Raw genomic sequence first — 25,674 nt, forward strand, 5'->3', positions numbered from 1 at the left:
CAGTACCAAAGAATTTCTCAGGATTTTATACAGGAGCGATGTGAAGTGCGTCTTCCTCACATGCCATGCAGGCCAACCCCAGTTAACTTAGTTTTTAGCCACACACTCAAACAACAAGTTTAGTTCATAATTTGGTATAGTTTAAGTGGGAGTTACCAATGATTTGTCTCTGGGGGCATATACTTTTTCCACTGCATGAGGTTGACCAATCATAAGCAGGCAGCAACACACAGTGGAAACAAAAGAACAAGCCCTCCTCTCCTCACTGATCTCTGCAGCTATTGTGTAAAGATACAGAACAGCTGAATTATGTATCTGTTATACACCTGTTCCTATTCTGCTCTACGCTCATCGCCCTTGTCCCCTCAACTCTGTTGTGCTCCGTGTGGGGCTTTGCAAGTGACCTGGCCTGCTCCTATGTGATCATCTGCCTAGGCCTATAGTGTACATGGCCCACTAAGACACACACCTGTGTCTTGCTATTAATACTCTTAGTTCTCCTCTGTCCTGTCTGCCTGCAGCCACCAGTGCTTCCAGTATCTGCTCCATATCTGCTTCCCAGTGTCCAGTCTTCATGCAGTCTCCAGTACTCCCAGTACCTGTTTCTGGCGTGTCTTACTTGCCTGCAGCATTAATGCCTGTGGCCCGTGTGCCCACCTGGACAGAAGGCTTGGAGGGTTCACCTCACCATGTCAGCTGAATTGGAATAACAAGACCATGGATCCCAAGGGCACAGCAAAAATAACTCCATTGCCCTGGAACATGGACAACTTTCCTGTACTTGTGGTGCAACTGGCTGTCAGCCAGTGTGGACTTGTCCAGGCTGTGGAAAACCTCTCAGCCCATATGAATGCACTGCCTTAGTCTCCTGCAGTCTCACCACCGTCTCCACAGCACCAGTCACACCTTAATGTGCAACACTCTGCTTGGTAAACAGCTCCACATTTGCCTACGCCTGTAGGTTTTAATGGTGATCATAAAGCCTATCGAGGTTTTACAAATCAATGCACTGTTTGAATTAAGTCCTCTGTATTTTTTTCTAACCAGTCTAAAGTGGCATACATTTTTTCTTTATTGTTTGGTGATGCCTTGGCGTAGGCGGCACCACAGTGGGAATGGGATGATGCTATGATGCATTCTTTACCCTCCAAGATGAACTTACAGGTAGAGATTTGCCTTTTTCACTTGACAATTTATTTTCCCTCACTACTTGTGTAGATTTACGTTTTAAAAAAACTGTCCAGGGAAAAACTCTGGATTCACATGTCTCTCCTCCAAGCGCATATTCAAAATCACCTCCCAGAGCGGTCGCACCAGATGAACCGCAAGACTCTGTTTATCTTGTGGTTAATGGAATCACTCTCGCACTGACTGTTCCAAACTAAAGGCCAAATAGGTAAACTTCAGCCCCTAGGCGAGGAGGGAAGTATTGTCATAAGAGTAACTCCTCCTTTGGTTCCTCTTTGTTCACAGGACAAGCATTCATTCATTCTGTAGCAGCAGAGAATTTCATGGACTTCTCTTTGGGCAAAAGGCTGAAAATTCCTTTTGTTCCCTTGCAGATGCATCTAAAGTTAATCTCTGCAAATGGCTCTGTAATTACTGGTTGTAGTGTCTAATTCTGGTTAAAGAGAGGAAACTCTTCAGATTGGTGCATTAGACACTAGACATTAAGGACATTTATGTTTTCATTTTGCGCCACTGTGATGCATGGGTGCTTTTGGGACTTCCGTGGCTATGGCTTCATGCACCGGGTCATTGACTGGTCTACTGACTAAATTACCCAGTAAGGTCCATCCTCTTTTCACAATTGCCTCAAACCTCTACTCAACTTCCAACTGTTAAACTCTGCTGCGCATCTACTGTGATTGCCAGTTCAGTCATCCAGTCTATTGCAGGGGAGTGCTGAGCTGTCTATGTTTGGATTGACAGCTCAGCCGTCCAATTTATGACTGGGAGGTGTTGAACTTCCATCAGGTGCTCCCTTGTTCCCAATTATTACACGGCTACTTAACTTGGCTAGCAGTTCCAAATAGCTTCATTTATAGCTTCATATCAGTGTGGTTTGTTTCACTATGTCTTGTGCTTTTCTTGTAGATCTATTGCTGCCTGACCTTAGACCCCGCTCTGACCATCCATTTGGCTAGCCCCTTTGCTCTGATCTGCTATCTTCCTGGTATTCTGACCTCGGACCATTACCTGATTAAGCCTTTGTCTTTTCTTTATGACGTATTTGACCTCAGACTCCTTGACTACCCTGACTCATGGCTTGTCCGTGAGAAGTGATTCAGCGTTACATACTGCCTCCAAATTGCCTATGGCCTATCAAGACTTCATAGAAGTTTTCTCGAACCAGGGGGCCGAGACACTGCAGCCTCATCAGCCGTATGACTGTGACGCGCCCCCTGGGCCGCGTGAGGAACCCGGAACAAGGCCTTTTTGTAGATGCTGGGGGTTGTAGTCACCGTGGCAGTGACCCGGTCCCGTGGCTCAGGGTGGTCAAACTAAATGGCAGTCTATATACTAATGTCCGACTACGCCACCAGTGGATTGCGGTCAGGATGAACCGCCGCTGCAGGGCAGACAGCCGAGGCTGGTGTTATGGGTGCAGCAGAGTGTAGTATAACTCCCCACAGGAGAAGTATAGCCTCGGGACAGTGAGTGCAGATGATGGGGGATGGTGGTGCGAGGGAATAATGACTCAGAGTCTCTATAAGGCAGTCCAAAGTCTTTACTCACAGTTCTTTATCAAAGTTACTTCAGCTGGTCATAACGTCCCACGTCACACTGTGTTCACCAGGTGAGGGGCTCGGCCAACTCCCAGATAACTTTGGAGCACTTCACAGGACCCCCTCTGTGTGTCTTTTCTCTGGCCGTTCATACCCACCAGTGACCACGCTTCTGTCCAGCTGCCTCGGGCCTTGTCGGGCAAACGTTGGCCTCCGTTTCCCTGACCCTATGTGGTGCCTTCCTAACAGGTATGGCAAGGGGCTGCGCCACATAAAATGTCACAGCCTCCGGTTTCTAGCTGAGGGTAGTTCCCCGTCTCCACTAGTTTCGGGGACCGGTCTCCCCCTTTGGCCTGACCCCTCCACGCGGGTAGATTAGGGCGTATGGTGGCTACCAGCCAGTCCACACCCCTGGGGTCCCTTCGTTCCTTGAGCCTTCTCCGCTCCTCTTCCTTTCTCTTCCTCTCCAGGCTTGGGCCTCAGTTACTAGGCCCGCCTCTGGAGCAGAGCTCATACAGAGCCTCTGCTCCCGGTCACTTCTCCTCAGACTGAGCTGGACTGAACTGAACCTTGATCTAAATTGGTGCCCACCTTTTATACCTCCCTCTAGGTGCACCCAGGAACTGCTTCCTCCCTGCTCCTGCACTACAGGGTCCCCCCCCTTCCTCGGTGTTCCCTCCTCCCACTCCAGCCAGGGACAGGGACTGTCGTGCTCTACTTGGAGCATATCGGTCGCCCTGCCCCCCGGAAATGTGGTGTAATGCATGCAGGTGTCGGGGTCCTGATCCACACTCCATCCTTACCTGAGAGTGAGATATCGCACATCTGGTTGAGATGCAATACCTCTGTAGCAACCGAGCCCTCGGGGTGCTACAACTGCACCATTCCTCTTTTTCCAGGCATGGAACTAGTCAGAGGGAGCATTTATCTTCTATCTCCCCCAGAGACTGAGGCAATGTCTGCTTACGTTAAAGAGAACTTAGAGAAGGCATTCATCCAAAAATCTTCATCTCCAGCTAGTGCAGGTTTTTTCTTTGTTAAAAAGAAAGATATACAGTACAGACCAAAAGTTTGGACACACCTCATTTAAAGATTTTTCTGTATTTTCATGACTATGAAAACTGTACATTCACACTGAAAGCATCAAAACTATGAATTAACATATGTGGAATTATATACTTAACAAAAAAGTGTGAAACAACTGAAAATATGTCTTATATTCTAGGTTCTTCAAACTAGCCACCTTTTGCTTAGATGACTGCTTTGCACAATCTTGGCATTCTCTTGATGAGCTTCAAGAGGTAGTCACCAGAAATGGTTTTCACTTCACAGGTGTGCCCTGTCAGGTTTAATAAGTGGGATTTCTTGCCTTATAAATGGGGTTGGGACCGTCAGTTGTGTTGTGCAGAAGTCTGGTGGATACACAGCTGATAGTCCTACTGAATAGACTGTTAGAATTTGTATTATGGCAAGAAAAAAGCAGCTAAGTAAAGAAAAACGAGTGGCCATCATTACTTTAAGAAATGAAGGTCAGTCAGTGCGAAAAATTGGGCAAATTTTGAAAGTGTCCCCAAGTGCAGTTGCAAAAAAGATCAAGCGCTACAAAGAAACTGGCTCACATGAGGACCGCATCAAGAAAGGAAGACCAAGAGTCACCTCTGCTTCTGAGGATAAGTTTATCCGAGTCACCAGCTTCAGAAATCGCAGGTTAACAGCAGCTCAGATTAGAGACCAGGTCAATGTCACACAGAGTTCTAGCAGCAGACACATCTCCAACAACTGTTAAGAGGAGACTTTGTGCACCAGGCCTTCATGGTAAAATAGCAGGTAGGAAACCACTGCTAAGGACAGGCAACAAGCAGAAGAGACTTGTTTGGGCTAAAGAACACAAGGAATGTGTAACATACCTGGCGGCGTCCTTGCATAGTGGTCCATCTCCCACTGTGCAAGAGCACGCACTTGATCTCCAGTCCAGAATGTCTCTCTGGCTTCCCTCCAGCTGTCTCCAGAACCCTTCGGGGTGCCACCTGGTGGTGAATGGACAGAGACTTTCCTATATCCTGGATCTGATACCTCGCTCGCTTCGCCTAGTGAGTCTAACCTAGTGTACTCCGAAGCAGAGGTTATTCCCGAGTCTCTACACCCCTCCGACCAGGCGGAGGACCTCCAGTTGTCTCCAGAACCCTTCGGGGTGCCACCTGGTGGTGAATGGACAGAGACTTTCCTATACTTGGCACCCGATACCTCGCCTGCTTCGTCCAGTGAGTCCGACCTAGTGTACTCTGAAGCAGATGTTTTCCCCGAGCCTCTTCACTCTTCTGACCCGGCGGAGGACCTCCAGTTGTTTCCTGAATCCTCCGGGGTACCACCAGATAACAAAGAGACAGTGACTTTTCCTCACCCTGTACCTGATAACCCGTCTATTTCTTCCTGTGAGTTTGACAAGATGTACCTCGAAGCAGAGATTACCCCAAGTCTCTGCTCCCCTCCAACCCGGTGGAGGACTTCCAGTTGTCTCCTGTACCCTCTGGGGTGCCAGCTGAAAATATATGGAGAGAGACTTCCTTGTGTGCTGTTTCTGGTACTCCACCCATTTCGTCTGTTGCTGAGGATGGCTGGATAGGAGGTAGCATCCTAGCTACCCAGAGGAGACCAGTTTTTCCGGTGGACAGTGGAAGTGATCTCCTTGAAGTGAAGGATTGGCCCTCGAATTCCCTGCGGAACATTCTGGCAGGCCTGAAGAAGAGGGGGCGTAAGGGGGCGGTACTGTAACATACCTGGCGGCGTCCTTGCATAGTGGTCCATCTCCCACTGTGCAAGAGCGCGCACTTGATCTCCAGTCCAGAATGTCTCTCTGGCTTCCCTCCATGCTGTCTGTTTGTGTGTTTCTGCTGCTTAAGGGCGGCGCCCGATCACTTCCTGCTTTTTGTACCTGCTGCAGGCACACTCCTTGTGCGTCCTCAGCCTATTGCTGTCTGTCAACTGGTATTTAACCCAGCTGCTCCAATCAATCCCTGCCTGAGCATTGTGTTTCATTTAGTGTGCTCTTGCACTCTGAATGTGCCAGGTCCCTTCTGTGTTCTCTTGTCTGCCTATCCTGGAGGCTGTATTTCCAGGCCAGTCTGAACACGCTCCTAGCCTGTTCCTCCCGCCCTCTAGGTGCTGCATTCCTAGACCTGCTCCTGTATCTAGTCTGTCCTGTCTGAACACGCTCCTAGCCTGTTCCTCCCGCCTTCTAGGGGCCGATTACCTAGACCCACTCCTGTATCTTGTCTGTCCTGTCTGAACACGCTCCTAGCCTGTTCCTCCCGCCTTCTAGGGGCTGCTACCTAGATCCGCTCCTGTATCTTGCTACTGTGTCTGTTCTTGTCTGTATACTCTTCTAGCCTGTTTCCCGTGTTTCTCTATGTCCGTACCTTTCCTTTTTCTGCAGAGTCTGAACTCGTACCTAACTCCTGCTCGTTGTCACTGTACTCCCGTTTGTGAGTTTGTGGTCCACTCGCTACTTCACTGCAAGTACCCTGTGGGTATCTGGTTCTGCCTTTCCCTTCCTGTCTGTTCCGTGTGAACAGAGCCCTGTCCCCCCTGCTCTGCCTTTGCTCACCGCTCCGGCGGTTCTAGCCTGCTCTGCCTTTGCTCACCGCTCCGGCGGTTCTAGCCTGCTCTGCCTTTGCTCACCGCTCCGGCGGTTCTAGCCTGCTCTGCCTTTGCTCACCGCTCCGGCGGTTCTAGCCTGCTCTACTCTTGCTCACCGCTCCAGGCGGCCTCGTCCTGCTCTACTCTTGCTCACCGCTCCAGGCGGCCTCGTCCTGCTCTACTCTTGCTCACCGCTCCAGGCAGCCTCGTCCTGCCCTGGTCTCGCTCACCTCTCTGGGCGGCCTCACTCTGCTGTGTTTGTCCGCCACATCTGTGGTTCTGTTCCTGAGTCCCAGTGTGTACTGGGTCCTATCCCGCCTGTGTTCCTACCTGCTTGTGCCTCCCTGTCTGCACTCTAGCCGTGCTTGCCTGTACCCCCCTGCCTGCATACCAGTCGTGCCTGCCTATTCCCACCAGTCTGTGTGCCAGCCTAACCAGTCTGTTCCTGTATTCCCCTGTGTGGGTCAACAGCCGTGTCCGGGGTCTGTCCTGGAGTAGCACCTGGTCCCTCTGCTCGGTTCCTCCTTGGTGCACTGGCGTCGTATGCCGTCGTGCGACCCTGGTCGGATCGGGTGAATACCTAGTTACGCCCCTCCAGGCATTCACTCTCCGGCACGGTCCAATGGAATCACACGCACACGCCGCTCAGCCTGGGCGTGTGCATTACAGAATGGACATTAGACCAGTGGAAATCTGTGCTTTGGTCTGATGAGTCCAAATTTGAGATCTTTGGTTCCAACCACCGTGTCTTTGTGCGACGCAGTAAAGGTGAACGGATGGACTCTACATGCCTGGTTCCCACCGTGAAGCATGGAGGAGGAGGTGTGATGGTGTGGGGGTGCTTTGCTGGTGACACTGTTGGGGATTTATTCAAAACTGAAGGCATACTGAACCAGCATGGCTACCACAGCACCTTGCAGCGGCATGCTATTCCATCCGGTTTGCGTTTAGTTGAACCATCATTTATTTTTCAACAGGACAATGACCCCAAGCACACCTCCAGACTGTGTAAGAGCTATTTGACCAAGAAGGAGAGTGATGGGGTGCTACGCTAGATGACCTGGCCTCCACAGTCACCAGACCTGAACCCAATCGAGATGGTTTGGGGTGAGCTGGACCACAGAGGGAAGGCAAAAGGGCCAACAAGTGCTAAGCAACTCTGGGAACTCCTTCAAGATTGTTGGAAGACCATTTCCGGTGACTACCTCTTGAAGCTCATCAAGAGAATGCCAAGAGTGTGCAAAGCCGTCATCAAAGCAAAAGGTGGCTACTTTGAAGAACCTAGAATATAAGACATATTTTCAGTTGTTTCACACTTTTTGTTAACTATATAATTCCACATGTGTTAATTCATAGTTTTGATGCCTTCAGTATGAATGTACAATTTTCATAGTCATGAAAATACAGAAAAATCTTTAAATGAGAAGGTGCGTCCAAACTTTTGGTCTGTACTGTATCTGTGAGACCGCACTTAGATTATTGGGTCTTGAATAAAATCACTCAAATAGACAGTTATCCATTGCCTCTCATCTCTGAGTTATTTGACAGAATTAAAGGTGCTTCTGCAGTCACTAAGTTAGACCTGTATGGTGCTTATACCTTAATTTGCAATAAAGAGAGTGATGAATGGAGGACAGCATTCAACACCTGCGCTGGTCACTATGAATATCTGGTGATGCCATTCACCGGCTATGGTCCAGCACTTTGTGAATCACATTTTTTGTGATGTCCTGTATCAATATGTCTTAGTCTACCTGTACAACATCCTAATCTCCAGAGAATTGGACTCTCATTGCTTTCATGTACTTTCTATTCTAATAAGACTAAAACTAAACCTCATCTATGCAAAGTTGAAGAAATGTCTGTTTGAGCGACAAGAATTGACATTCCTCGGTTACATCATCTCTTCTGGTGGTCTTCATAAGGACTCAGAGAAAGTTTCTGTCATAATGGATTGGCCACAGCAAGTCGGTTTCAAGGCTTTATAAAGATTCCTTGACTGTGCTAATAATTATTGCCAGTTTATTAAAAACTACTCTCAAGTGGTTGCTCCGCTGACGACCCTAACTCGGAAGGGCACTAATTCCAGTAACTTTGAGGAATCTGCTGTTCAAGCCTTTCTAGGACTCAAGACTGGTTTCTCTACTGCTCCTGTCCTGAACCATCCTGATGTGAACAGACTTTTCTTCGTTGTAGTTGATACCTCTGCTATTAGGGTTGGAGCAGGTCTCTCGCAAAATACCTCTAGAGCAAGAAAACATACCTGTGGATTCTTCTCCAGGAAATCTTCCCTAGAACGGAATTATTCCATTGGTGACCGTGAACTCTTAGTCATGAAATTAAAATTGGGCATTGAGGATTGGTGATATCTTCTTGAAAGAGCTAAGCTCCCAGTGACTATACCTCAAATTCCTGGAGTATCTTCAGTCTGCTTGTAGACTGAATCCCCGTCAAGTTCGATGGTAGCTTTTTTTCTAACAATTTGATTTTATACTCTTTTGGCTGGTATAAACTCATTTGGGAGGAGCCATAAGAGGGGGTACTCTTACACACATATCCCAGATCCGGAATCTGCTCCCCTCACACCGGTCCACTCAGCTCTGTTGTGCTCCGTGTCTGGCTTTGCAAGTGGATCGACTTGCTCCCATGTGATTATCTGCCTAGTCCTATATAAAGCCCACAATGACACACACCTGTGTCATGGCATTAAGACTCTCCACTGCTTCCAGTACCTGTTTCCCGCGTGCCTTACATGCCTGCTGCACCAATGCCTGTGGCACATGTGCTCGCCTGGTCCTAGAGCTTGGAGGATTCAACTCACGCCATGTGACAAATCAGTATCATTACAAACACTTCCAGATCTTATCTCACATAGCTTTCTGTTCTGATCCACTCTCCACACTTACTGCCATTTGATAAGATCTGGAAGGGTTTATAACAAAACATAGCTCTGTGGCATCTCTAAATCGTAGCTGCAGACATCAGTGATAAAAGAAGGGTGTATTCTTTTTTCTACCCTGCACGATGCTGCCTACTTACGACTGTCAACCCCATTCAGGAGAAGAAGTACACGACCCCCAGAGACAAATCTCTGGTAACACCCAGTTGAACTATAACAAAAATAATAGCCTATACTTTACAGGCTAATATCTCCGCAACGGAAAGTAAAAATTAAAAAATAAAAGCTACGTTTTCCTCAGCTCTGCAGTCACTATTCCATGATGTGACCAGATAAAATGCTCAAACTGGTGAAAGGTGCTCTGAAAACCTTATAGAGCAATGCAAAGCTGGGTAATTATACTAGTTTTCTATAAAAGGATAATTTCAAAAAAAGGAAAAGTGTCTTAACAAACCTGAGATCCTTAATGTAATTCTTCCTTCAGTACAAACTATACCACCTCTCTCTCAACAATACAGGTCCTACAGCAATATCTTATCATATAGACAATACAAACAGATGGATCTTAGTATTAAAGACAATTGTTTATTAATCCTTAAGCAAAAAAGAAAATACAGTGGCGCTAAAAGGATATGACCGGCAGGACTGCAGCGAATTGCAAACAATACCACAATTGTCGCAGATTTTAAAAATACTATAATCTTAGATAATTAGATAAAGTGGTGGATTAGTTCTATAGAGCGACCCTGGATGGAGAGGAAAGGTATGTGGGTTAGAGTGGGTTGATGCTCCGAGTTACTGGCCTTTTAGGAGTGGACTGTTGTATTACCTGATTGACTGTGAAATAGAATTCCTGACAATTGGTGCTTAATGCGGCTTTGCCGGGTAGCTAAGTACGCAGAAGGTACCCAGTGCACAAGAGAAACTCAGATAAATACAAAGAAAAGAGGGGCTAAGGGTTATGTAATTTGTAATATTAACCTGCCAATATTTACCTGGTAACGAGGATCGCCAGTAAGGGGCCTGTCACAGCGGGGTGCCTGTGCTCTGTCTTGAGACCGCTGCAGTGATTACCAGGAACTGCTTCATGTGTGTAATACAACAGTCCACTCCTAAAAGGCCAGTAACTCGGAGCATCAACCCACTCTAACCCACATACCTTTCCTCTCCATCCAGGGTTGCTCTATAGAACTAGTCCACCTCTTTGACAATCTCGGGTGGATTCCTCCTATCAAACGGACTCCATTTTCTCCTATCATCAAATCCTGTCCCTAAATCAATTATCTGGTTATTTACTCTTTCAAAACGGATCTGAAGTCATTTTTTACATATTTTAAATCTTATTTAAATAAATTCTTTTTATTCAATTTTATCTCTATTCCTTTTTCTGTCTTATTATCCAGCAGCTCAGCGCAAATTATCTAAGATTATGGTTTATTAATCCTTGGTTACAAGTTTTAAAGGGGTGGTCCGACGCCTCGCTCGTCTATGTGGTCTGATATCAGGTGTGGGTACATGCTATTGAGCTTGATTAGGACAGTTAAAAAGGGAACCAACCAGTCCCCAGTTGGTCTCATCTGATTAATAAAACACCATCAATCATCCTGTAAGCTTGTGTTGTTGTAACGAGACACCTGGCCAGTTTCAAACCAAGGATATACACCTCCACCAGCTAGCTGGTAAGCTCCTACAGGAAGAACCCCTGTGGATCCAAGCAAAGCGGTCCCCTTTGTTCAGACAGATATGAATTTTGAGTTATGGATATTCAATACGTCCTAGCTGTACAGCACATATATTTCCAAGATCCCCAGGACACGGTGAATGTTCACCTCGGTCTCAATCCATTCTAGCAAATAGGGATAGGGAAATACATAGAACATCTATTAGGAATCAGATAGTACAGCTGTGTTTAGTCTCCACGCGTAGCAGTGACCCAGATGGATCCAATGACACCAGAACTGCCTTCCTAGGACTGTCCATAAAGGAGTTATGATCTTTCATAGGTTTTCGGAGATTTAGCTACAAATCTCCTAGGGAGGGGACTTAGGTCCAGCACAGGGGGCAAAAGGGGAGTGACACCAAAGGGGTTAAATGCTTGCGTAAATCAGGGCCTCGCGCTTTTTTCTCTGGGAGGTCGCGATGACATATCGTGTGAGGAAAAGTCACTCAACAGAGGGAACCACAGGCCTCCCATGTGGCAGCCCCTCCCCCGAAAGCCAGGTCTTTCAACTGACTCTTAATATCTGCATACTTTTGTACCACTACTGTTGTATTTGCATCTCTGATCATTATGTATGTTTAACCCTTGTGTATATAGTGTATTGTCTAGTAAGGGGTTTAAATATATAATTTAACCTTGGGCTAATCTCGATCCACGTCCGTTGGTCAATTTAATTCCCATGCTACCGGGGCATGTTTCTGGCCCGATATAATACCCATTAACGGACCGGGGCTTATATCAAATAGGAATTAGTGGCAGCTCTACCAGACTGATAATGTTCTGTTTCACTGGGGCTAGAGAAAGGGGCCTCTCAGCCAGTCAGGGATGTGAGTGAGGGTGGTGCCACGTCAGTGATTGAGTGGGCTACTTCTCACTCTCAGTACCTTTCTGAACCCGTGAGGACAGGGAGTGTTGTGCAGAACTTTACTAATCTGACCTTACATATCCCCGAGGGGTGCGGTACGTCATGTTGGTGCAAAGTGCGGATCCGTATCACGTAATAGTGATGTCAGGCGGGTGTCGAGGTGTAGATCCTTCACAGTAAAGTATTCTATATACATGGTGAAATATTTAGGATTGCTATATGCATTCTACTTGCTGATGTTTATTGGTCATTGCATACAGTACCTTTCCTAATTATTATTGTTTAGTGTTCTAAATTACTTTCCCTTTTAGTCTTGTGACTTCACTTTTACTGTAAGTTTTCTTCTACAATTTGTTAATAAAAAAAACTCAGAAATAAAATATGAAATGGCTACTTCTCTGTGTAATATTTCTGATGCATAAGAAAAAAATAATTTCTTTGTTAAGCATTTTCCAATTTTCAATATGAAAATGGCTTCTCCTCTATGGATATTCTTTGATTCATAAAAAGAGTGGATTTTCAGGAACAACAATTACCACATTCTGGACATGAAAATGGCTTCTCCCTTCTCCTGTGGGAATTCTCAGATGTGCAGCAAGATTTGATTTGTTGGTACAACCTTTCCCACATTTTGCACATGAAAATGGCTTCTCCCCTTGTGAATTTTCTGATGTACAACAAGATTTGATTTCTTGGTAAAACATTTCTCACATTCTGAACATGAAAATGGCTTCTCCCCGGTGTGAGTTCTCTGATGTGCAGAAAAATCAGCTTTCTTGTTAAAACATTTCCTACATTCCGAACAAGAAAACGGCATCTTCCCTGTATGAATTCTCTGATGTACAGTAAGACTTGATTTCTGGGTAAAACATTTCCCACATTCTGAACATGAAAATGGCTTCTCCCCTGTGTGAGTTCTCTGATGTGCAGAAAAATCTGCTTTCTTGTTAAAACATTTCCTACATTCCGAACAAGAAAACGGCATCTTCCCTGTATGAATTCTCTGATGTACAGTAAGACTTGATTTCTGGGTAAAACATTTCCCACATTCTGAACATGAAAATGGCTTCTCCCCTGTGTGAGTGCTTCTATGTGTACAGAGATCTCCTTTCCTAGTAAAACATTTCCCACATTCGTGACATGAAAATGGCTTCTCCCCTGTGTGAATTCTCTGATGTATGGTAAGACTGTTTTTATTGTTAAAACATTTTCCACATTCTAAACATGAAAATGGCTTCTCCCCTGTGTGAGTTCTATTATGTCCAACAAGATCTCCTTTGGAAGTAAAACATTTCCCACATTCTGCACATGAAAATGGCTTCTCCCCTATGTGAATTTTCTTATGTGTAACAAGATTTGATTTTTGGGTAAAATATTTCCCACAATCTGCACATGAAAATGGCTTCTCCCCTGTGTGAATTCTCTGATGTATAGTAAGACTTGCTTTAGTGGTACAACATTTCCCACATTCTGAACATGAAAATGGCTTCTTCCCCATGTGATTGCTTTTATGTTTACTGTGATCTCCTTTGCTACAAAAACATTTCCCATATTCTTGACATGAATATGGCTTCTCCGGTGAATGAGCTGTTTGATGTTTAGCATTGCTATTGTCATTTTCATTTTGCTTAACAGTCTGTAATGAATCAGAAGATGGGACCTGTTGATAAGGAATAGATGATAGATTTGTGCTGTGAAGGGCTGGCGGTATATCTGGAATAATGTCATGCTCTTCATATATATATGGTGTGATACTATAATCAGCTGCTTCAAAATCAGCAACTGTCAGATGTCCCTCTGACGCACAGTCATCTGCCAAGAAAAAAATAATAATTTTTCACAAATAATGCCTCTGGAAACACATTGCATGAAAATTCAATTACTAGTTGACAAAGACAGGGGTTCCAAATGTTTCCTCTTTTATAGCTTTATGTTTCACTGTGTCTGTCACCAAATTTTTCTAATGAACTTTTCAGTGAAAAATCATAATGATTCCTGAAAGTCAGTGCTATTAGGTGGTGTCTGTCTCATATACTCTGACAGCTACATGAACTATAGCAAAGAACAAAACAAAGGGGAGGAGCAGGATGGTCGTGTACAAAGAAGCCATGACTTTAGAGCAGGTGTCAGATTGGACTAGTAAGCAAATTTTTGTACAGATTTTCACTAGCAAAATTAAGGAGCAAAGAGAAATAAAAGGAGGACAAGTGAAACACTGGGTTTTTGTTATGCGCTGTTCAGAGGGACCCAGCAAAATTGGCACCAAACCAGCAAAAGTGCAGCCACAGACACACTTGGCACAAGCTGCCCAGCTAGGTGAGCCCTTGAGGGCTGGGAGTACTCTTTACCCAGCTCTCAGTAAATGGAAGGAGGACTTTGGGCAGATCCCTTCCCAGACCCAGACAGTTGGTGTCTGGTAACGCAGCTGGTACCTAGTCCAAGACCAGATGGGTGCCTCTGCAAGAACCCCAGGAAGTGTAGCCAGACGAGAAAAAGAGAAAACCACTGAAAATATAGTAAAACCTACTGCTCACACCACTCACCACTATAGCATATGGGAACTGCAATAAACAGCAAAGGACTGAGCAGGGAGCAGGATTAAATACCCTGCCTAATTATCAGGTGTTGCATACCTCCCAATCATCCCCAGACAGCCACTTTCTGCTAGTTTGCACAGGAGAATGAAAACAATTCAATCATTGCCTAATGCCAGACACAGCAGCGTGTTATGTCTGTCATGATTTAAAACGGTCACTGAGGACAATATGCAGTAACAGCTGCGTGCCTATGTGTCACCCTACCTGGATGCCACTAGTGTAATAAAGCTGTGTCTGAGAGCAAGGGGGAGGTTCTCTGGTTAGGGGAACATTAGCATGCAATGCCTCCTGTCTCAGGCCAGTAGGGGGAGCAGGCTGCCCCTATAAAAGCTGGTGCTGGGGGCAGGGTTAGAGAGAACTGGATTGCCTGTCTCAGCTTTGAGACGTGTCCCAGAGTGGAGCAGGGACAGAAAGTTGATTGCACCTAAGAGGAAGTGTGGCAGGAGGAGAGCCACAAGCCAGAGGCAAGAGGCGAAGAGAGCCTGTCTTGGCAGAGAAAGACTTAGCTTTACCAGACTTTGGTGTCTGAGGCTGGAAGGATTCCACATCCCCCAGCAGAGAACCAGTCCGCAAGGGACTGTACATTCCTTGGCCTAAGAAGCCTGGAGGCCCTGCCACAACCGAAGGGACCAGTAAAGCAGTACAAGGCTGGGAGCAGAAAGGAACCCACGTCGCAGGCCATACAGGCGAGAATACACGGAAAGCTTGGAAACGTGGGCTGTTACCCTATCAGGAGGAGATAGCCAGAAGGAGCGCAGAAAGCACGGTAGGCCTACACCCTCACCCTGACCAGGGCCAATTTCCCCGTTGCTCTCAGACATCCAGGTCCCCTCCTAGCTGGGACTGTTTGTGGGTCAGTTTTCCTGTTTAGTAAAGACCCCGGACTGCAACCTGTTGTCTGTGTGCTCCTTGCTCCTCCAGCAATATCATCACTGGGACTCTCACTACCATCACTCCCACCATCCACTATACTGCCCTGGGGCCGCACTCTTCCCGTGGGGAGTCACACTACCATAGCTGCACATCTCATCAGCCCCACACTGTCTGCATGCAGCGGCGGTTCCTAATAACCGCAAATCCACGGGTGGCGTAGTCGGACATAAACAACACATAACGGACTACCACTGGCCTGACCACCCTGAGCCACGGAACCGGGTTGCCACTACTACTCCCATCGTTCCCCCTATTGCCCGGATCCGAGTGCCCCACGGCCCAGCTTTGGCGTAGTCGGCAGGATTTCGTGCCCGCAACCACCGGGTACTGCGTGCCTGAAAAAAACTTTTGTAACTTATCTGTGGCGAAGTTTCCCGCCGTCTGGAGTCGTTTCCCGCCATCCGGAGCGGATTCCCTCCATCAGACGCCATCTTGGACCTTTTCCCGCCATCTTCTGCCGTCTTCCCGCCATCTGCAGCTGTTTCCCGCCATCGGACGCCATCTCCAGGACGCCGCGCGGGAAGAAGAGGGGCGTGGACGTCAAAACCGCGCGAGATCCAAAGCTCCGCCCCACGCACCGACGCTGCGCAAGGTCCTGGAAGGGAGAGAGAGCGACGCTGACGTCATCGGAGTGCGACGCCAGGTCCTCGTCCAGAGCAGCAGCGGAGCCGCGGCCTACAGAAGAGGATCGTCGGAAGGTAGGCCACACTTCACTAGGGGGGGGGAGGAAGATGTCGGACACAGAGGCGCCCACTACCACCAACGCAGCTGCAGCAGCGGTGATGCCCTTTTCCTTGCCCTACATCCCTGGAGCGGCCTGGCTGCCCAAATACTCAGGGGAGCCCCATGCCCTAACTGACTTCAAGGAAAGACTGTATAGTTTGTTCCAAGTTTACCCCCTGACAGAGGAACAGAAGGTCAGCATATTGACAGGGCAGTTAACTGGCGCAGCCCAAAGGGAGGTAAAATCATGGCCCATTGAGGAGAAAGGGACTGTGAAGGGTATTCTGGCCCGGCTGCGGGGTACCTTTGATACACGTACCTCCGCTGAAATTAAAATGAGGTTCTATGGATATAAGCAGCGGGCACAGGTCAGTATCAGAGACTATGCCCTAAATCTGCAGGAAGCCTTGAGGGCTATTCAACAAACTGACCCTGGCAGTGTGCAGGAAACCGATAAGCTGCTAACAGAACAATTCATAGAGGGTCTGCTGTCCAGCGCCCACAGGGCCCAGTTGCGCCTCATGTTCTTCCAGAACCCCGACCTGACCTTTGCCCAATTTAAGGACAGGGCCATAAGGGTGCTCCGTGAATCTGCAACCAGTGGCGCTATAAACCCCCGGCGCCCTGCTATCACCTACCACCAGGAGGCGGCGCCCTCCTCTATGGACTCCGTGGAGGCTGATGCACAGGCCCTGAACCAAGCCCCGTCGAAAGGCCTGCACCACCAAGTCCAGGAGCTGACCAGGAGCGTCGCGGCGTTGACCAGGACCGTCCAGGCGTTGCAAGTGGACCCGTCAAGACTCATCAAGCTGGCTTCAAGTCCGGAGGATGTCCCGTGGCGTCGACAGAGGAGGATCCCGTCGTTCCGAGGGAGGCCCACAGACCGCTACGCAGAGGATGGACAGCCCATTTGCCGTCGATGCAACCAGCCCGGACACATTTCCAGGTACTGTAATTTAAACGGGTCCAACCTGGGGCAGAGGGCCGACCCCCAGGCATAAGATCACCAGGCCCTTATAATTGGCGTGATAAGTACGTTGGGGGGCGCCCGGTTTTACCCGTGGTGCTGGATGGTATCCCCATGAGCGCCTTGCTGGATACTGGGTCGCAAGTAACCACAATCCCTTATGTACTTTTTAAGCAGTATTGGACTGATGCTGATATCACACGGTATCCAGACAGTAACTTGAGCATCATCGCCAGTAATGGCTTACCCGTGCCGCAGATGGGGTTCAAGGAGATGACCATTAAAATTGGTAAAGTTGAACTGCCGGCACAGGGAGTGATTATTGTGGACATTGACCGTCATGAAAGTCACCCTAAAATAACTGTGGGTACTAACATAATTGAAAATTGTCTTTCAGAAGTAATTGTAATTCTACAACAGGTGGCGGTGAATGCTAGTTCCAGCCAAAAGAGAGTCCTCAACAAGGAGATAAAAGCCCTGATGAGACGGCAGCAGGTAGAACTGTCTGGTGGTGAGATCGGTAGCGTAAGACTCAGTGATCCATTCCCCATTTCCATGCCTCCCAAAAGTGAAATGATGATCTGGTGTCGGACTGCAATCGGGTTGAGAGGTAGAGACTACCAAGCCATGGTAGAACCCGTGTACTCAGACAGCAGGCCCACCATTTTGACAGCCCGGGGGGTGGTTGATGTCCGTCATGGGAGGGTGCCCGTCCGCATCCTCAACATTGGGGAGAGGGAAGTACACTTACCCAGGTACGCTACACTCGCCAAACTGTTTGTCGTTGAACACCAAGCTATCAGGGCCGTGGAACCCTTGCCTCCATCTCCACAGGCGGAGGGTAATGGCTCCCAGAAACAAAAGGGGGACTGGTGCCAGAAATTCCACGTGGGTGCTGACTCCACTCCCCTGCACCAAAAACAAGGAGTCTACCGGGTGGTACAGGAGTACGAGAGAGTCTTTAGTAAGCACCCGCTAGACTTCGGCAGAGTAAAAGGGATAGAACACCACATCCCCACAGGGAGCCACCCACCAATAAAAGAGAGGCACAGACCTGTACCCCCTGCACATTATCAGAACGCCAAGGGTATGCTGCGGGAAATGAAAGAAGCTGGGGTCATTAGAGACAGCTGTAGCCCCTGGGCAGCCCCCTTGGTTCTGGTCAAAAAGAAAGACGGCACCATGAGAATGTGCGTGGACTATAGACAAATCAACCGTATCACCCACAAAGACGCATATCCGCTGCCTAGAATAGAAGAGTCTTTAGCCGCACTAAAATCTGCTAACTTCTTTTCTACTTTGGACCTTACTAGCGGGTACTGGCAGGTTCCTGTGGCAGAGGCTGACAAGGAGAAGACCGCCTTCACCACCCCGATGGGACTGAGCGAATTCAACTGTATGCCTTTCGGGCTCTGCAACGCACCAGGGACCTTCCAGCGGCTGATGGAATGCTGTCTAGGGCACCGAAACTTCGAGACGGTCCTCCTTTACCTGGACGACGTGATCGTCTATTCGAAGACCTACGAGGACCATCTCAAGCACCTGGCTGAGGTGTTCGAAGCCATGGCAGGCTATGGCCTGAAGGTGAAACCATCGAAGTGCCACCTGCTGAAACCAAAGGTCCAGTACCTAGGGCACGTGGTAAGCGCGGAAGGAGTGGCCCCCGACCCTGACAAGGTCACGGCAATCAAGAGCTGGCCAAGCCCCTCGAACATCAAAGAGGTGAGACAGTTTCTCGGGTTGGTAGGCTACTACCGAAGGTTCATCCCCGGGTTCACTAAGATGGCAGCTCCTATGCAGGACCTCCTGATCGGACAGTCCAAGTCCAGAAGTCAAAAGCCACCTTTCAAGTGGGATAAACCGGAAGAGGAGTCCTTCCGCCAGCTAAAGTTGGCCCTCACTGGGGATGAGATCCTGGCCTACCCTGATTATGGCCAGCCTTTCATTCTCCACACAGATGCCAGTAATGTGGGACTGGGAGCCGTACTGTCCCAAAACCAACTGGGCAGAGAACGGGTGATCGCATACGCCAGCCGGAAGCTGAGGCCCACCGAAAGGAACCCGGAGAATTACAGCTCCTTCAAGCTAGAATTCTTGGCGGTGGTGTGGGCTATGACGGAACGCTTCAAGCATTACCTGGCCTCCGCAAAGTTCACCGTGTACACGGACAACAACCCGTTGACACACCTGGACAATGCAAGACTGGGTGCCCTGGAACAGCGGTGGATGGCCCGTCTCTCCAACTATGACTTCGTGATCAAGTACCGGGCAGGCAAAACCAACGCCAACGCGGACGCCCTATCAAGAATGCCTCACTTACCTGAAGGTGACGAAGACCCAGAAGAGCTGGAGGAGGTAGAACTCCCCGCGTTTCACCGGTATGGAGAAGCTCAACACTCTCACCGCGTGAAGGAGGAGGATCTAACAACTGTGATGATGAATCCCCTACCTCACCACAGCTGGGCCGAGACCCAAGATAGTGACTCTGCAGTCCGCCTGGTGAAAGATCTGCTGACCCGGGAAGACGCCCGCCTAGATCCAGATGCCCCAGAGGAAGCCAAGCAGCTATGGAAGGAGAAGAGCAAGCTGTTCCTCTACGAAGGCAAGTTGTGCAGAAGGATTGTCAACCACCGGACGCACGAGCTGACCTGGCAAGTCGTGGTCCCAAGGCGGGATGCAGCTATGGTCCTGGGGGCTTACCATGACAGAGCGGGACACTTTGGTTGGAAGAAACTGGAGTTCCTGCTAAGAGGAAGATTCTTTTGGGTCGGTATGAGAGGAGCTGTAGAAAAATGGTGCAGAGACTGTGGCCCTTGTCACCTGAGGAGGAAGGACCGCACCAGCCAGAAGACACCCTTGAGGCCCATTGTCACCACGCAGCCTCTTGAGCTGGTAGCTCTGGACCATGTCAAATTGGCTCCCAGCCGGTCAGGATACAGCTATGCCCTGACAATCGTGGACCACTATTCCAGTTTTCTAGTGGTGGTCCCGGTAAAGGACTTGACAGCCCAAACAGCGGCCAGAGCCTTCCAGCAATACTTCTGCCGTCCACACGGGTATCCGGAACAGGTCCTGACAGACCAGGGTCCAGCGTTCGAGGCTGAAATCTTCCAGGAGTTCTGCAACCTCTATGGCTGTAAGAAAATACGGACAACGCCTTACCACCCCCAAACCAACGGGATGTGTGAGAAGATGAACAATATAGTCATTGATCTCCTGAAGACGTTGCCCCTGGAGGAACGCAGCCTGTGGCCAGAAAAATTGCCGGACCTGGTAGACATGTACAACAACATCCCGGTGAACGCTACAAACTGCACCCCTGCTTACCTGATGCGAGCTAGACCAGGTAAGCTGCCCGAAGACCTGGAGATGGGAGTCCTAATACCTGAGGACACCTCCCCGGATGCGGACTGGGATACGGAAAGGCAACTGCAGTACAAGAAGGTACAGGAGAGTGTGGAGAAGAGCCTGGCCCAGGTGAGAGAGAAGCAAGAAAGACTCTTCAATCAACACGCCCCTGCTAGTCCCCTAGAACCTGGTGAGCAAGTCCTAAAGCGAAAAAGAAGGCTACATAAGTTGGACGACCAGTGGGAAAGGGAACCCTACACCGTACTGCAGTCTGACCACGACAACCCAAAGGTGTGTGTGATCACCAAGGACGGAGGAGAAACCACTAGCACCGTCTCCAGAGACCACCTCAAAAGATGCCCCGAACAACTCCGTAGTGCAGAAGAGGATCAGAGTGACCTTGAACCCGCAGAGGACAGGGAAGAAATGATCAGCACCGTTCTCGGAGAGTTCCCTCAGTCCTGGACTCGCATAAATGATGCTATAGTGGTACCCGTCCTGCATTTCCTGCAACCGGCACAGCAACAACCAACACCAGAGCCGGAAGGTGAAGAGGAGCAAGCGGTTCCAGAGGCAGAAGAGCCTGTTCCAGCAGCCCAGGAGAGTCAACCCTCTGCTGACAGTGAGCCTGCCATGCCTGCGGTAAGCCAAAGGACCCGCAGACAGCTGCCTGCCTTACCTGTACACCCAGCTGGTAGCTGTACCCCTAACGCTAGTGGGGAAAGCCAGGTTGGTCCACCACCAGACAGTGGGTTAAGGAGGTCAACCAGGAGCACAAAGGGACAGATACCCGCTCGCTGGAGAATATAGAGTGTACTAAATTGTAAATAACCCTGTTGCCAAATGTTGAATCGTTTGCAAAGTTACATGCATGTTCGGTAATTCTGTGTTTCAGTCTCTTGCAGCAACCGTAAGGACTCACAGGTTATGGACTTTTTATAACCGGGACCTTGTATGGACTGCGTTCGGAGCCTAACCCAGGAATGAACTAAGACTGTAAAGGACTTGGGGTAGGACAGACCCCCACCTGGTTAAGGTTCCCCGTTGTTTTGGTGATATGAACACCCGGTCACAGGCCACACTGTGACCTAAAGAACTCAATTTGTGCGCCGTCTGTCTATTAGTGTTTTATTGTTATGTATATTATCTTTGTTTACTGTCTAGTCCCGGAGTACTAAATTTCACTAGGGGGGAATGTGTCACCCTACCTGGATGCCACTAGTGTAATAAAGCTGTGTCTGAGAGCAAGGGGGAGGTTCTCTGGTTAGGGGAACATTAGCATGCAATGCCTCCTGTCTCAGGCCAGTAGGGGGAGCAGGCTGCCCCTATAAAAGCTGGTGCTGGGGGCAGGGTTAGAGAGAACTGGATTGCCTGTCTCAGCTTTGAGACGTGTCCCAGAGTGGAGCAGGGACAGAAAGTTGATTGCACCTAAGAGGAAGTGTGGCAGGAGGAGAGCCACAAGCCAGAGACAAGAGGCGAAGAGAGCCTGTCTTGGCAGAGAAAGACTTAGCTTTACCAGACTTTGGTGTCTGAGGCTGGAAGGATTCCACATCCCCCAGCAGAGAACCAGTCCGCAAGGGACTGTACATTCCTTGGCCTAAGAAGCCTGGAGGCCCTGCCACAACCGAAGGGACCAGTAAAGCAGTACAAGGCTGGGAGCAGAAAGGAACCCACGTCGCAGGCCATACAGGCGAGAATACACGGAAAGCTTGGAAACGTGGGCTGTTACCCTATCAGGAGGAGATAGCCAGAAGGAGCGCAGAAAGCACGGTAGGCCTACACCCTCACCCTGACCAGGGCCAATTTCCCCGTTGCTCTCAGACATCCAGGTCCCCTCCTAGCTGGGACTGTTTGTGGGTCAGTTTTCCTGTTTAGTAAAGACCCTGGACTGCAACCTGTTGTCTGTGTGCTCCTTGCTCCTCCAGCAATATCATCACTGGGACTCTCACTACCATCACTCCCACCATCCACTATACTGCCCTGGGGCCGCACTCTTCCCGTGGGGAGTCACACTACCATAGCTGCACATCTCATCAGCCCCAGCGGTCTGCATGCAGCGGCGGTTCCTAATAACCGCAAATCCACGGGTGGCGTAGTCGGACATAAACAACACATAACGGACTACCACTGGCCTGACCACCCTGAGCCATGGAACCGGGTTGCCACTACTACTCCCATCGTTCCCCCTATTGCCCGGATCCGAGTGCCCCACGGCCCAGGGGGCGAGTCACCTACATCTGTCACTGACAGCTGAGAGTAACAGGAAGAGGTGTGAAGACCAATGCCAGCGGTCCCCGCAATCAGGGCGCGGTGATAGGTCAGCCAATCAGACTGACCAATCACAGCATGATTGTACGGGAGGTGCTGAAATATCAGCACCTCCTGCACAATCGCCGCAGGAGCTTGGCGCTGCTAAAAGCTGAGCTCCTACAGTCAGAGCCAGGGATGGTGCCAGCACCGCTCCTGGCTCATCAAGCCTTCAGATGCCTCAATCGAGAACGATTGTGACATTTAATAGGTTGTGAGAGAGAGGGTGCTCCCTCTCTCACCCCCATCAGCACCCCTGTGACGAAATCATGGGAAGCCGATGGTTGTCATGGCGCCCAGAGGTCAAACAATGACCTCCTGGTGTGCCATGTACAGTGGCCTGTGGCTGTATGTAACAGGAGATCTGCCTGTGTAATCACCCAGGTCTCATGTATTGCAATGCATGTTGTAAAAACAAAAACAAACACTAAAAGTACACACATTTGGTAACGCCGTCCCAGTACTTATCTGTGAACTTCAGTGGACACCATATTAAAAAAAAAAAGTTGCAAAAAACTATGTTTTTCATCATTTTTTCAGGAAAAAAAGTGGAATAAAACGCGATCAAAAAGATCAATGAAAATAAAAACGGTATAGCTGAAAACATCATCTTGTCCGGCAAGAAACAAGCCACCATACAGCTCTCAGAATAAAGTGATGCAAAAACAATATTTAACTGTTTTTATTGTGTAGAAGAGTCAAAAGATAAAAAAATTATATGAATGTGATATCGCTGCAATCTCACTGACCCGAAGAATAAAGCTGTATTATCACTTTTACCACAAGGTGAATGGTATATAAAAAACAACAAAGAAGAAAAAACTATTTGCCTCCCAAAAATCGGAATAGAAAACAATCAAAAAATGTTATGTGCCTGAAAATAGTACTAATAAAAACGTCAACTTGCCCAGCAAAAAAAAAAAAGCCCTCACATGACTGTCGGCAGAAATCTGTAAAAATTATATAGCTCTCAAAATATAGCGATGCATAAACTTCATTTTGCAAAAAAAAAAGCATTTTTTTTTAGCATGTGACAACAGCCAAACATAAAAAAACCTGGTATAAATCTGGTATTGCTGCAATCGCACCGGCCCGAACAATAAAGTCGTTTAATCACTTATACCGCACGAGGAACGGCATAAAAAATAAATGAAACAAATTCTTCACCTGCTGTTGATTTGTTTGTTGATCACAATAAGGCTCAGCTACAACGTATCCAGCGCTCTACGCTGAGCGCTTACACCGTGTAAATCTCTAAAATACGTGATTCTGACGGAACCCCTGGCGTCGATTCTCTATAATGAAGCAGATCGAGGCACTATGGACGCTGTCTGACCTATGATCTGACAGTGTCCAACTGTCCATCCTTTTCGGCGTGCATAAAAGCGTGGTCGACCACGGTTTTTGGGCACCTCTGAAAAGTCAGATAGCGCCAAACAGAAACCAGACGGAGACCAGAGTAACTCTGCTGCCTCATTATAGTGATTGGATCCCTCAGGGGTTAAATAGAAGCATAGAATGTTAGAGTTCGAAGGGATCTCCAGGGTCATCATGTCCATCCCCCTGCTCAATGCAGGATTCACTAAACCTGCTTAGACAGATGTCTGTCCAGCCTCTGTTTGAAGACTTCCATTGAAGGAGAACGCACCACTTCTCATGGCCGCCTGTTCCATTTATTGATCACTCTCAAAAAGTTTTTCCTAATATCTAATCTGTATCTTCTCCCTTTCAGTTTTATTCCATTGCTTCTCGTGTTTCCATGTGCAAATGAGAATAAGGATGATCTCTTTACACTGTGACATCCCTTCAGATATTTGTGGACAGCTATTAAAGGGAACCTGTCACATTCTAGTAGCTATGTAAACTGCCCCCATTGCTTTGTTAGTGATGCAATGTGCATCACTAACAAGCTGTTTTTATGAAAATTGGTGGTAGTATAATGATGTTATATCGTTTTATACTTTATCTTACCTGCTTGTATTCAGTCATAGGGGTGTGATTCTCACATTCAGTCATGGGCAGCGCCGCGTTCAGTTAGTGCTGGCACCGCCCATGACATTTGAATACTGTTTCCGGTAAGTGCGATGTTTGAGGGGCTCATGCGCATTTGCAAACGTCGGGCTGCTGGTCCGGTGTGTGCTCACTGAGGCTGTGTGATTACCAGCTTCAGTGTGCACGCGCTGTGACCTGTAGGTCCCGGCGCGTGCGCAGTCAATGTATCTTGCGGTCACCGCTGCAGTGTCACTGCGCATGCGGTGATCGCAAGATACAATGACTGCGCACGCAGACAGTATGTCCTGGGCTCCACGCACAGGGGGACTCACCCAGAGCTACACTGCATTTAATTAATCAGCATGTATAACTCACCTGATACAGTTAAACCCTGCGGTACACGATCTGGAGACACGATCTCCCCGCAATACCGCTCTCTGTTCTGTAGACCACAGATCGCTTTGTGCCTGCAGACTACAGGACAACCGAGGCGCCGACACATGCACAGGACATCAGAGTCCTGACTTTGGTGCATGCATCGGCATTATGACAGCGAGTTGCCTTGCTGCTGGACTTGTCAGGATCCAGGGTTAGGTGAGTATATGATTTTTTAGTAAATTGAAACTTGTGGTGTGATGTGGAGACATCATAAACAATGGGGGACCCTTATAAATAGTGTGGGGGAACGTTCATACATTTTTGGGACTAATTCAGCAGCCATTATACAGCTTGTGGACTCATGTGGGGGCCATTATACAGGTTGGGGACTAATGCATGGGCCATTATACAGCTTGTGGACTAATGCAGGGGCCATTATACAGCTTGTGGACTAATGCAGGGGCCATTATACAGCTTGTGGACTAATGCAGGGGCCATTATACAGCTTGTGGACTAAAGCAGAGGCCATTATATAGCTTGGGGACTAATGCAGGGGCCATTATACAGCTTGTGGACTAAA

At 48.4% G+C, this 25,674-nt stretch overlaps 1 protein-coding gene across 3 annotated transcripts in view; it reads right to left on the bottom strand.

Annotated features, from left to right (window-relative positions):
- Positions 1-10,059: 10,059 nt before the first annotated feature.
- Positions 10,060-25,674, bottom strand: part of LOC141270530 (uncharacterized) — a 58,946-nt gene continuing 43,331 nt past the window's right edge. For all 3 annotated transcript variants that reach the window (XM_073680570.1, XM_073680569.1, XM_073680568.1), the window contains one exon: positions 10,060-13,661. In XM_073680570.1, coding sequence (XP_073536671.1) covers positions 12,433-13,661 — 1,229 coding nt within the window. In that variant the 3' untranslated portion in view covers positions 10,060-12,432. The remainder of the gene's footprint in view (positions 13,662-25,674) is intronic.

The sequence above is a fragment of the Phyllobates terribilis genome, unplaced genomic scaffold (genome assembly GCF_046119375.1).
Source record: "Phyllobates terribilis strain yellow unplaced genomic scaffold, ASM4611937v1 Scaffold_5__5_contigs__length_657084704, whole genome shotgun sequence".
Lineage (NCBI taxonomy): Eukaryota > Metazoa > Chordata > Amphibia > Anura > Dendrobatidae > Phyllobates > Phyllobates terribilis.